The sequence below is a fragment of the Eupeodes corollae genome, chromosome 3 (genome assembly GCF_945859685.1).
Source record: "Eupeodes corollae chromosome 3, idEupCoro1.1, whole genome shotgun sequence".
Lineage (NCBI taxonomy): Eukaryota > Metazoa > Arthropoda > Insecta > Diptera > Syrphidae > Eupeodes > Eupeodes corollae.
Window position 1 is genome coordinate 88,809,901 of NC_079149.1, and position 12,720 is coordinate 88,822,620.

Here is a 12,720-nt window from a genome sequence, read left to right on the forward strand (position 1 = left end):
TTAATTATAATTTTATCTTTGTAAATAGTTGGTTATTTATTTTAAAATGCATGTAGTTTAATAATGAAGTATAAAAGTAAATTGGAAATTACATTTATAAACATAAATGGTCTGAAATAAGTTACGAGTTTTTACGAACGTAAAATTATTACATTGATGTGTTTATAATATAGTTAGTGGTGAAGAATCTTTATTTTTTGGTTTTGTTTCATTTAGTTTTCTATAAAATTGGTACTTTATACCAAGGTATATAAACAAAGGCAGATCATTGCTGTTATGCTTATCAATGAAAAATCTTAAAACCGTTGATTAATTCCATCACGCACTATCAGAAGTCTGTATATCACAAAATTGATCACATTCAGCATCACAGAACTCATCTTCCTGTTGGCACTCCTCTTCAAGCTCCTCAATCTGACGAATGCATTCAGCAATAATTTTTAAGATCATATCACTTGTATCCGCACTACTAAATGGCTTGTCAATCGGAGGCACATGGACAAATAGACTCCTGGAGCTATTCTTGTCCAGAGACTTCAAATAAATATAACCACATAGATAATTACCAACATCGTCGGAAGTAACCATTGGTTCGTTACAACCACAAAGTGGTGCTGTTTTCTCGACGATTTTCTTAACATCGAGCTTGGTGCGTATTTCACAGCAAGCTGTTCCATTGTTGGCCAGACACGCACTGCCGCCCACTAGTTTTTTACCCGAGTAGTCCTTCCGATTGAATTTGTGATTGTAAGCGAGTTCCTCCACACGAATACATTTGGTTCCTCCATGAACTCCACAATGGACTACGAGCTGAAATACAAATAATATATTTTTTTAAAATTAATAAAATAACAACTTTAAAATCACTTAAAAGAAAAATACAAAATCCGTTTACTATATCTGCCGAAGGTACAAAGTAGGTCTACAGTGCTGTGGATAATTTGTTCGTTTTTATTGAAGATTGATGAACATATTTTTACTAATGAAGAATTTATTAGAAAAACGAGTAGGGGTTTGTTGTTCCGTTCCGGGATTTAAGTTATTTTCGATTCTTTCAAAATAAAGAAGAAGGAACTGGTTGACAGAATTATTGTTTTTTTCGGGACCATACTTTCAAAAATCATACTTTGATAAAGAATTAATGGACCTCACTTATAACTGATTTTGAAGTTCAAAAAAGAAATTATTCAGGTAACATTTAAATAATGCGAAATGGTACGAGAGGAAATTGTGGCCTTAGAACTTATTTCCAAACTCCAATGGAGGAATTCAACAGCCTCAAATTACAGAACAAAACTGAATTCAAATGCTTATCGTCAATAAAAAAAGAAATTTAAAAAACCTTGCTTTGATTCAATTTGTGTGCGAGCGAGAAAATTATCATTTGCTTGGCTTAATGAGTTTAGACGTAGTAACGAATGCTATGCAAAAAAACCAATATATTGAAGAGAAAAAAGAGCAAACTATTATGAAGCTTAGGCTAAAAAGTTAGCCCGAGTAAGGAACTTTGCCCGAAAAACAAAATGGATCGAAGTATATTATCAGTCGTGGATTGTATATTTCTACTCTACGAAATCATTTCAATCAACTGCTGAACTACTACTAGCAATGTTGGACCCAGTCATGATCTACTATGCCAAACTCTATATTCATGACGGGATTTTAGACAGTGCAATTTCCCAGGGAAATCGACAGGTGCAGACAGGATACCAGCGGAATTCTACAGATATGGCACTGACGAAGTGATTAAGAACCTGGCACACATATAAAAACAAATTTTTGAAACTGGAAACATCCCTCAGCAGTTTAAAGATGCTTCTTTTTTCCTATACACAAAAAAGGCAACATCGAAGATCCATCAAACTATAGAGGAATCTCGTTTTTGAACGCTTCCTATAAAATCTTTACTGCGATTCTACTAAAGTGGCTAAACACGTGGATGGACTCTGCCCTGCTGAGTCTTTTTTGACTCAGTCGATCGAAGCGCATTGATGTTCATGTTGTTTGGATCTGGGATGTCGTTTAAGTTTGGAAGAGTTATTCAGAACTTGTACGCAGACACGAGAGCAGCGGTATAGAATGGAAAGCAGGTATCTGAATGGTTTCAGACGCAGTCGGGAGTAAGACAGGGCAGTGCTCTCAGTCCTAGCTTGTTCGCACTATTTATAAATGGCATCACTGACGCATTACCAGAAGGTGTTAGATATGCTGGAGAGGTCATAAAAGCCTTACGCTTCGCAGATGATATAGTCTTGCTGGCAAACTCACAGCAATCCTTACAGCTTATGATAAATCGACTTTCGGAATACTGTAGACGATATAGCTTGGTAGTGAACGTGAACAAGTTGAAAGTGATGGTTATCAAGAAAGGTGGAGTAAAGTTAAGCTAAAGTGAACAGTGGTACTTTAACAATGAGAACATAGAAAGAGTGAAAGAATACAAATACAGAGGAGTATATATTTCCCAAAACTTAAGTATGGGAAAACACTTCAACGAAAAACTTCTTAAGGCTATAACCGCGATTAACGTGGCATGGAAAGAATGTTTCAACAACAAACTCATTGCGCAAACCAGTTAATATAAATTTTCGAAGCAGTATACAAATCAATCCTGTGTGGGTAGCAAAGAAATTTGAGACTGTGGAAAAACTCCTGAGATTCCATTTGAAACGAATATTCCGCCTTTTTTTGCACCCCAAACTACATGATAATGTTAGAAACTGGATTATAACCATTCTTCATAAAAACGTTGAAGCTGCAAGTCGATTACATTCTCAAAGTACTGAATATGCCCAACAATCGCTTACCAAGAAAAGCAGCTTTACAAACGATACAAAGCAAAACAGGATAGGCTAAAGAGTGGAGTGGGCTAGCAGAAGATACAGGTTTAACTTTAAATCTCAGTGAACAGAGTACATGGAAATCGTCACTGAACCGGGTAATTAGGCGTCTAGATGAAAATTTTAGAAATGTGTTCACAGAACAAGCATCCAGCTCACTTCATCGGATGATCTATAGCAGGCTGAATTATAATTTCAATGAAAGAAACTGCTTCCAGGACATAAATACTGTGGAGCAAATCTCCAACATGTTTCGGCTAAGAGGTGAACTGCTCAACATAAATTACGTTCCACATCACGAAGATTTTCCAAGGGTATGTGATATTTGCAACTTGGCTGAACGAGAACATATTTTCCATTTTGTCGGAAGATGCTCACTCCTGAGAGAAACTAGAAGGAATGTACTTGGTAGAGAATCTTAGCTCGCTCTAAATTAACAATCAAAATATCACACATTTTTCCCTTATGGTTTAAATTATTCTTATTTAGTTTCAGGAAATTCTCAGAAGTTAAGAGGCTTTAATTGACACTCCAAACTTCATATTGAGCAAACCTCAAATTTAATATTTTCATAGTTTTTAAAAATTCGCCCTGGGGCACACCAGCGTTTACTTTGTGAATATCAGATTTGAACCCGTCCAATACTACTTGAATCGAACGGTCTGAAAGGTTTGTAAACCCAACGAAGAAGGTATTCATCAATACCAAATGCACGCATTTTCGATAAGAGAGCTTGATGCCAAAGTCTATGAAATGCCTTTGAAATATCAAGTGCAATAATCTTACTTTCTCCAAAAATAACTTCCAATTTTTTTTTAAATTTGTAAATGTAAAACGCTGGAAAACTTCGTAAAAAAAAAACATTTTCTGCTTTTCATATTCTTTTTAGATTCTCATCCTTCTTCTTCGAAAGTGGAACTTCAACGGCATCATATGATAAGCTCATTAAATTCTGATCTCGACAGCTTTGTACAATGGGGAATCAAAAACCGTGTAGAATTTAATGCTTCGAAAACTCAATGCTGTCTCCTGTCGTTAAAGCGTAACCCACCCTCGATGCCACTATTCATGAGCGGCACTTGCATCCGGGAAACTAATCAACTTTCAGTACTCGGTATGAATATCACAGTTCACCTCTTATGTAATAATCACATATTCGATATTGCCAAAAATACTGATAGGTGCTTAGGATTTCTCCGACGGTGCAAAGAATTTTTCACCCCTTCTGATCTGGCTGTAATTTACAAAACCTGCATTCGTCCAAAACTTAAATATAACTAGCATATATGGGCAGGTGCCCCTAAGACAAAATTAAGTATTTTGGACAGGATCCAAAAAAGAGTTTTGAAAATAATAGGAGATAGAACTATAACCGAAACAATTACGTCACTTGAACACCGCCGCAATGTTTCATGCCTTTCGTTGTTCTACCGAATAAACAGTGTTCGGTCGAATTAGCCAGTTGCATACCCCCCCCCCCCTCAAAAAATTCAGACGTAGTACTCGTACTTCTAGGAATGCATATCAGTTTAACCTTGAGCTCAATTTCGAACGTACTCTCAAGTACAGAGATTCTTTTTTTAATCGCACATCGAGAATGTGGAATGCTTTTCCAGCTCTGTTTTTTTTCCTTATCATTTTGATATTCAAAACTTTAAGACCAATGTGCATCGGTATCTCCTCTTAAATCCTTCTCAATTTTCCTAAATCTCGCACTGTGTTTAAAAACAAAAACCGAATACCTTTGTTTTTTTCAGTTCAAACAAGAATTCAAAAATTTAGTTTACCATTTTTTTGAAAGTTTAGTCCATGCCTGAAATCTTTCATTCGAAATTAGGAAACTTTATGTTCGGTTCGGTTTTCTCGCACTTGAAAATTAATTTTTTGTAAGAAACTAAGCCGTGAACTGTCGTTACAGTTAAATAAGACTTTGGAAAAAATATACATACACACATACACAGTATTGGAAAAAATAATAGAAACAGGATATATCTTGATTCCATTTAACGCATAAAAAGGTATTTGTAAATAGTTGGAACATAAAATCTATCCAGATAGATTTTTAATAATTTATTGCTTAAATGCAACAATTTTTGTCTTTAATATAATAATGATAAAAAGTAGAATTGTGATTATTATGTTGTTTCACCATGGGCAAAATAGTAGAAACAAAATTAGAATGTTACTCTTTTTGTAGCGAGAAAGTAACTTAATGTAATGGTAAAAGTATTTCATATTCTTTTAGTATTTTGTAGTGGCACCCTAATTTTTAATAACTGCTTCCACTGTTCGCCCTATTGAGTTGAACAACTTGGCACGTGTCTCTAGGGGTTCGGAGTACCATTCCCTTTGAAGTAAGTAGTAACCAATCTTGAGGAGTGCTTCGGTTCATTACCCAGCATGAATTCCTATTTGATTGGCACCTCCTCTTCATCCAAAATATATCGTTGTTCTTTGGATTTCTCACATACATTTTTGAATAGGAACTAAACAAATTGATATTCGATTCGATCCGACCATAAGACGTTATTCCAATAAGAATGATGCAAGTTTGTGAAGGCACGTCTTTGTATAATGTTTTACTTGCTCAAAAACGCCACTTTTCGTGGATATCTACCAGGAAGGCTTGCTTCTATTGATTAATTTTTTATTGTTCTAACTGTCACTGGTCCATTTAAATCATTTTTCAGTTATGTTAAAGAAAGAAATGGTTTCTCCTTACATATTCTTGCCAATACTGTATCAAAACAAGAAACAGTTTAATCATTTTCTTCATCTTGTTTCTTCTTTTGGGATTGAATTTAGAGTTTTAAATATTATATAAGTGTTTTTTCTTGTAGGTTTTCCCTTAAAAATTATTGTTTCCCAGTTAAATCATTTTTATAATTGTAATAAGTACCTGTATGGAGGCTGTAAGGATTTTAATTGTCAATATATCTTAAGTAAAAATATATGCAAATGTAAAATATTATCGAACTACAACAGTAAATAAGTAGAGCTGTAAATACTTTTTTTTTCAAATAGTTTAAGGTTTTTGCAATTTCAACCATCGTTTTCCAGCTTTTTTTACAAAAAAATTTTGCCATTAAGAGACTAACTATTTTACCATTAAAAGACATAGCAAACAAATATTGCGTATTAGAAATAATGAACACAAGCACTTGTTTCTATTATTTTTTCCAACACTGTATGTTTCTTATTATTTTTAAATTTGTGTTATTGGGCTAATGTTTGCTTATATTTTCCACAACACTGTAGGTACATACCGCTGGCTTTTTCGCCCAAATTCCATCTACAGCGCTGTTGACATCATCATAATCGACTGAAATACATTTCTTTTCAATTGTGTAGTTAATTTTTTGATCGGATTTTAGAGAGTCTGGCAAAAGGCGGACAGCTTCCCAGCTGGCATTGACTTCTTCATGACCAATGAACGGTCCGAAACCTGTGACGACAATTGTTGGATTCATTATGCTGAACGTTTGTGAAATACTAAAATGAAATGTAATTAATGTACAAATGAGTATATTTAATTTGTGTATTTTCCTCCTAATTTCATAAACATAGTACATAAATAAACTTCTTAAACACTTTCATCTAATTTTCATATTCGTGCTTAAAATATTAGAATGCTTTTGGAATTGGTACCTTTGCACGAGATAAGAATGTGCAGTTAGTACCTGATCTGATCTAAGTATAAAATAATCTCGCCCGTACCTTATCTGGATGAAGATAAATTAAAGTATTTTTTAATTTTCTATTAGTGAAGATAAAAGTAAACTATAGTGTGAAAACTACACTCTTCCGCAGTCAATTTGTTAATAAAAATATAAAATGTTACAATAATACGAAGAAGAATCTCAAACGAGTGACAGATGAATTGTGTTTACTATTTTAAATTCGAATTAGAATTGAGTGCAATGTCAGAGTAAAAGTGGAAGTTCATTTATGTTATTCATTTCCAGTGCTCACAGAGTTGCTTTACTGTTCTGTAGTAAAATAAATAAACAAAAAGACGGCACAACTTTTCTTAAGCTAAACGAATTTTTTCAAACGGATTGCTTTTGTAGTTAAGCTTAAATTAATACGCAAAATTACGATAACATTGGCCAAAAAAAAAATAATGTTTTTTTTGGTAGAGAGGCTCAAATCAAGCATTTTTTTTACTAAAGGAGGGGACTTTTATAAAAATTGACTTAAAAGCTAAAAACAATATTTAACGAGGAACGTCAAAATTTAAAGTTATAAATTATACCTTTTTCAAAAAAAAATTGTAACAAATTTTAAATAACGTTGTTACAATCAATAGTTTTTTAAATAATTGATTGAAGAAAAAGTTTTAAAAAATCACTTTGAGTATTATTTTCCTCATGATTATGGATATCGATAAAATAGTAATTGATGTAGTCAATTTCTAAAATTATATTTTTTTGTGAATTAAACACTGGAAACTACTTCTTTTCACGTCTTATAGTTTTTGAGATAATTGAAAAATAATAAAACTTTGTCCTTAAACCCAAAAGTTTCTTTCATTTTAAAAGAAACTTTGCATATAATTATATTTGCACCCACCCAAAAGCTTATAATTACTACTGTCACTGGGGAGTTCGTTAAGTTCGTCATTGATGAGCAAGAGCCGAGGTTGTTGCGCCCGGTAACACATTTCCAAGGAGTTTACTGAGAATGTCGGGATTGTCGAAGTTCTTTTTTTATAATTAGTACACACTAGAAAGGTTTTGTATAACTTTAATTTGCCAAACCAACAGTGGTGTGAGCATTACAAAAATGGGGAAAGGTTGGATAGGAGGTGTCAAAAACATTGATTTCGAATTCCTAAAGATTGCAATGACATGAAAATATAGTGTGGTCGACATTCCACATTCGCGTAGTACGACTAAAAAATGAATCTCTGCACTACAAAGTAGACCGAAGTTGGGCTCAAAGGTAAACTGATAGGCATTCTATTACGTCTAAATTGATTAAGTGGAGGAATGCAACTGGATAATTCTCTAGATCATAGTCCGTCAAAATAACAATAAAAAAGGGTGAGACAAGAAACTTTACAACGGTGTTCGAGTGACGTTATTAAGTTGATGATGTTAATGTCAGCAATCATTTTAAAAGCTCTGGTATTAATCAGCGTTTCCATGACCTTAGAATATGCATAAGAACTGAGGAAGAACTCCTCTTGCTTATTACGAATTGCCAAACATTCTTACTGCCTTCGGGACATTTAAAAGAACTCTGTTTTTGGTCTTAGTACCGGTAGCATGATGGTTAGTGCGTTTGACTGAGCGGCTTCATTCCACTAGAGGCATTCCTCTTTTTAGACATATGCGATCTGATACAAGATAGATTGGCAGTTCCGTTAATCTACCGCGTCAGACGAAGAATCGTGGATAGGCGACTCCCGTACAATCCGGACGTCATGGCACAAGGCGGAGCAGAGCTCCTTCGGTTCAGTAGGGCTGTGTCCGAACGGTACCGAACTGATAGGGTGAAGCAGGAGAACCAGTTTTGGTGGCTTCAATCGGCACTTGATAGTGGGTAGTCGGGATGAGATTTTAAGCCTTGGCCGGCTTACATACTTGTTTAATAGTATTAGGGTTAAGTTTTAAGTAGAAAAGGCATGGTGGCACGAAAAAAAATATACATAAAAAAAGACAACAAAATATGAAAAACAAAAATGTTAGATAGTTAGATTTGCTGATGTGGTTGTTCTAGTTTTAAGTAGTTTAAAGGTAGAATAGGTAGTTTAAGTTAATTTTAAGTTTTATGTTAGGAACTAATTTTAAGTAGTTTGTAAGTAAAAATAAAAAAGAATATTGATATTAGTTTTTTTTTTTTTTAATTTTCTAATAAATACAAAAATAAATAAAATTTAAATGAAGTAAAATAAATCTTAGGGCCGAAAGGCATTAGTTTTAATTGTTATAGTTTAACTTATAGTGTCCGTATGGGACCATTAAGTTAGTTGTAAGTTATGGATAATTAGGCTAGTTTTATGAATTTTTGTCTAGCTAAAAATGAATTTAAAAAAAAAAAGTGCGTTTGACTGTCATGCCAGAGGGCTTGGGTTCAATCCCTGGCTGTGCCATTTAAAGTTTTTTTTTTTTCAGGGATACTGCCTCCTGCGAGGAATTGACAATTTGCAAATTTGGTTCTTTTAATATGAGCGTTCCATGCCTTTCATATTTTTTTTAAACGTCTTCTAGTTTTCTTCACTAGGGTTGAATGTAAATCACAGGAAGCTCACCTGTTTTTCCTTCATAACCACTTTGCAGCCGAGTCAAACAATGATTCAGCCTTGGGTAAATAATTGTAACCCCATTTCAGCCTCAGATAAGTCATACTATTAATTATAATCTGCACTGAAGTTTACATCACTACCGAGGGAGCATGGTAATCAGTTAAAAATGTTGACAAAATTATTGAGACCGCCCCATTTGGCTCTCGTACTTCCAAACGGTTCCCTTTGATAGTACGAGAAATAAGCACATATGACACTATGGTCCGATGTGCCTAGAGCCCTAGAGGCATCAATACACTGATAATGAATTTATCAGGATCAGAAGTGGGAAACAAGCCAATGTTGATGTTCCAATTTATTACTGTTCCGATCACATCATTACAAACTTTACTGATGAAAGCAACAGTAAAACAATTGTCTGAGGCGCGAAGCCTCAAAGTGACATTCAATTTAAGTATGTAAATTTACTGATTGCTATAAACGCTCATCAGTAAAACATTTCAGATTCCTCCTGTTTTAAATTTTACTGTAGGATTTTATTGATAGCTATAACCGGCCCCTAAGATGGTTGAACTCAGCAAAAGCTTTAGAACACATTCTTTCGGATATTGTTTGGCCCGAATGGAGAAGCCACGAAGAATTGTGAACATTAAAATCGACAGAATATCAAATTCCAGGTTTGGGCTCCGATAAAGGACACAATTGTGAATGATCTGTTTATTTACGGAATGTTTTGACCACATGAAACTAAAGAAGGAGTTGGTACAATGACAATGGCACCAAGCAACACCCCTGATTACAAAAATCTGCAGGATCGGAAACCTCACCTACTTTGGTTTCACTCAGTGCCAAAACAGCTGGCCTGTTAGAGACAGTGTGTCAGCCTACGAATATGACTATAGCCTACTCTTGAATTACCATTTATTCATTCAATATATAAGAATTCAAAAAAAAAACTAAAAAATACGAATTTCTAAGTAAATCACTGTATAATATTATTTAAAAGGTCTTTACAATAGGACACCACAACTAATGTTATGCCTTTAGTAGTGACGTTAAATTGGTCCGGACCCTAACAATCGAAACAGTGATCTACAATCCATATGTAATTGAATGAACCACCACATACACAGCATTGAGCGAGCTTTCAAAAAGCTTAGCCCAACAATACAAAAAATGATAAGAGAATTGAGGAAATTTCACTTATGCTCTGACATAATGTTGCTTACTTTTGTATTGCTGTTGTCATTAACTGTTTTTTCATTATACATTTTTTGGTTAGTTTTATTCAGTTGTAATTTGTTAATTTTGTTTTAAATATATCCATTAAACACTATTTAAGTTAAATGGTTTTTTTTGTGCTATTTTGTTTTAAAGACAAGATACAAATTAACAAAAAAGCACTACACGACGACGAGACCACCTCTTAACCTGAACTTTGACTTGACACAATTGCGTAGCCCGTACAAAACTGCAGGTCTTTAGTTAAAGGCCCACACTTTCTTTTCCATCAATAAAACATGGGTATGATTTTTTTTAACTTCTATCAAAAATTCCATTTTGACAACCCTAGTAGTCCTAATATTTTACTTCATGACTCGTAGATCTGGAGAATCGAACCTGCAAAGCTGAACACCCAAAGGTACTTTCCGTTCAAAAAAGACGTTTATAGGGAATCAAAAACATAATTTTCGAAAATGCTCGAATTGCAAACAAAAAATCTACAACTGGGTCCCAAAAACTTGATCTTGTATCCAAAGAGTCTATTTAAAAATGGAATCTATAATTTAAGATTTTACAATATACCTCAAAAATAATTTTGTCTTCAAAAATTTAAATGCCATTTGATTTCTCAAAAAAACTTAATTTTTCAATCTTTTTTCTTTGTAAATCGTCAGATCGGTTTTTCCTTTAAAGGCGCACGAATTTTAACACGCGGATACTTTTATTCGATCGATTTATGACTAAAGCTAAAAAATTCACATTTTTAAAGAGAGGAAGCTTTTAATCAAGCATTCGATCGACGACACCGAAGAACACATACATCATTACGCATTGGTAAGTGTTAGGAGATGTGGATTTTTGTTTGCAAAATTTTTAACAAGATTTTATATAAAAAGCTTTTTGAATTGGCGACTGCCTGGCGTGACTGGACATACCATAAGTGGTGTCAGGAAAGCGAGTGTGCCTCAGAAACAGGGAGTTAAAATCCCTTCGACCCGGCCAGCCACTGTACTTTTAATTTTTAAAAATCATCTTAATTCGCAAAGAAAATTCCCAACTCAATATCTCTCTAAACATCACACAACAGTTGCAATTGAAAAACTAAGGTATAGCAGTACAAATGTCAAAATAGCTTTCACGCATACTTACTTAATGCTATTTTTATAAGTGTATCAAACATGCAGGGTCAAGCACGAATCGTGCCACAAAAATGAAACGTAATAATTTTGTTTGGGCAAAAATGGGCTCATTTTTTTTTTTAATTTTGCTATTTACTACTTAAGATTTATCAAAGCGAATGCTTAGGATACTGAAAAAATAATTTGGATAACGGTAATATGTTTTGCAGTATGTCGTTTTTGTTCAAATTGCTGTAAATTGGAGTTAGAAAAAGGTTATTACAGCGGATACTTCAAGATGACTTAAAACTTGTAATAGTTCAAAATTCAAATTACTAGACTAGGGTTTACCTAGTCATTTTCAAGCTGGAGGAATTTTGCTAAAAAATGACTGTAATGGCTGAAGAAGAAAACACATTGATTAATATGTATTTGAAGTAAATCAAATCCAGAAATGCTCCATGAGACGGAACTGCACCCAGAACGAGTGTGATCCGCAATTTCATACAGGTGTATTATCGGACTATAGTGTAAACAGTGTAACAGTAACTGTCAATGGGATTATGGGAAGAGTTATTTAAAGATGTTGAATGAGTTTTTTTTACCTAGAACTGCACCAAAGACGAAGCCCATTGATCAGCATTTGGTTCAAGCAAGATGAAGCAACGGCGCACATGTATAGCCAAACCATTTATGGTGGAGCTCCAACGAAAATTCCCAAACAAATTTATTTCCAGGAACACCACTTTTCGCTGGCCCCCAAGGTCACATAAACTGACTGCACCTGGCATTTTTTTTGTATGTGGTTATGTCAAGCAGGAGGTGTACAAAACGAAACACAGGAATTTGACTTAGTTGAGGGAGTCCATAGTGACAATAATTAAAGCTATCCCAATTTCAACCCTATAGGCAGCAATGAACAATTTTTTAATCAGGTGCCGCATACGTGTGAGTGAGCGTAGAGGTCATTTGCGGTCTATCATCTTTTAAAACAATTAACTATTTAAAATAAAACTAAATTTTCTATCCGAATCCGATACAAAAACACAAAAAAGTAGGTATTTGAATTTGTAGCACAATAATTAACAAATTATTGGTGCACGACACGTATACATACAATAAAAGCCTTTTAACGTAATGTTGTGAAATACGAGCATAGAAATAAAGTTGATTTTTTAAAATTTTGTATTGGGTGGAGAATATTGTTATTTCTGATCATAAAAAAAAAACAAAATGAAAAAAGATGCTGGGATGCGACGAAAAAAGCTTACTATTGGATTTTTATAAA

General features: G+C 34.0%; 1 protein-coding gene across 5 annotated transcripts; it reads right to left on the reverse strand.

Moving 5' to 3' along the window:
* LOC129949825 (pyroglutamyl-peptidase 1) lies at window positions 1-11,020 on the reverse strand. 5 transcript variants are annotated; one of them, XM_056061483.1, is made up of 3 exons: window positions 10,897-11,020; window positions 6,107-6,332; window positions 1-810 (listed from the first exon to the last, which is right to left on the reverse strand). In XM_056061483.1, the coding sequence occupies exons 1-3, from the start codon at window positions 10,932-10,934 to the stop codon at window positions 319-321; spliced, it is 756 nt and encodes a 251-aa protein (XP_055917458.1). In that variant the 5' UTR covers window positions 10,935-11,020; the 3' UTR covers window positions 1-318. The 5 variants fall into 5 exon arrangements, with proteins under 5 accessions (XP_055917458.1, XP_055917459.1, XP_055917460.1 ...); XM_056061484.1 differs by lacking the exon at window positions 10,897-11,020 and adding an exon at window positions 6,558-6,720; XM_056061485.1 differs by lacking the exon at window positions 10,897-11,020 and adding an exon at window positions 6,521-6,720.
* Window positions 11,021-12,720: the final 1,700 nt, after the last annotated feature.

Coding starts and splice junctions, on each gene's coding strand:
- LOC129949825 (XM_056061483.1), bottom strand. CDS start 10,934: ATGGCATTTAAATTTTTGAAGACAAAATTATTTTTGAG. Junction 6,333..10,896: donor AAGACAAAATTATTTTTGAG/GTATATTGTAAA, acceptor ATTTCATTTTAG/TATTTCACAAACGTTCAGCA. Junction 811..6,106: donor TTTGGGCGAAAAAGCCAGCG/GTATGTACCTAC, acceptor TTTGTATTTCAG/CTCGTAGTCCATTGTGGAGT.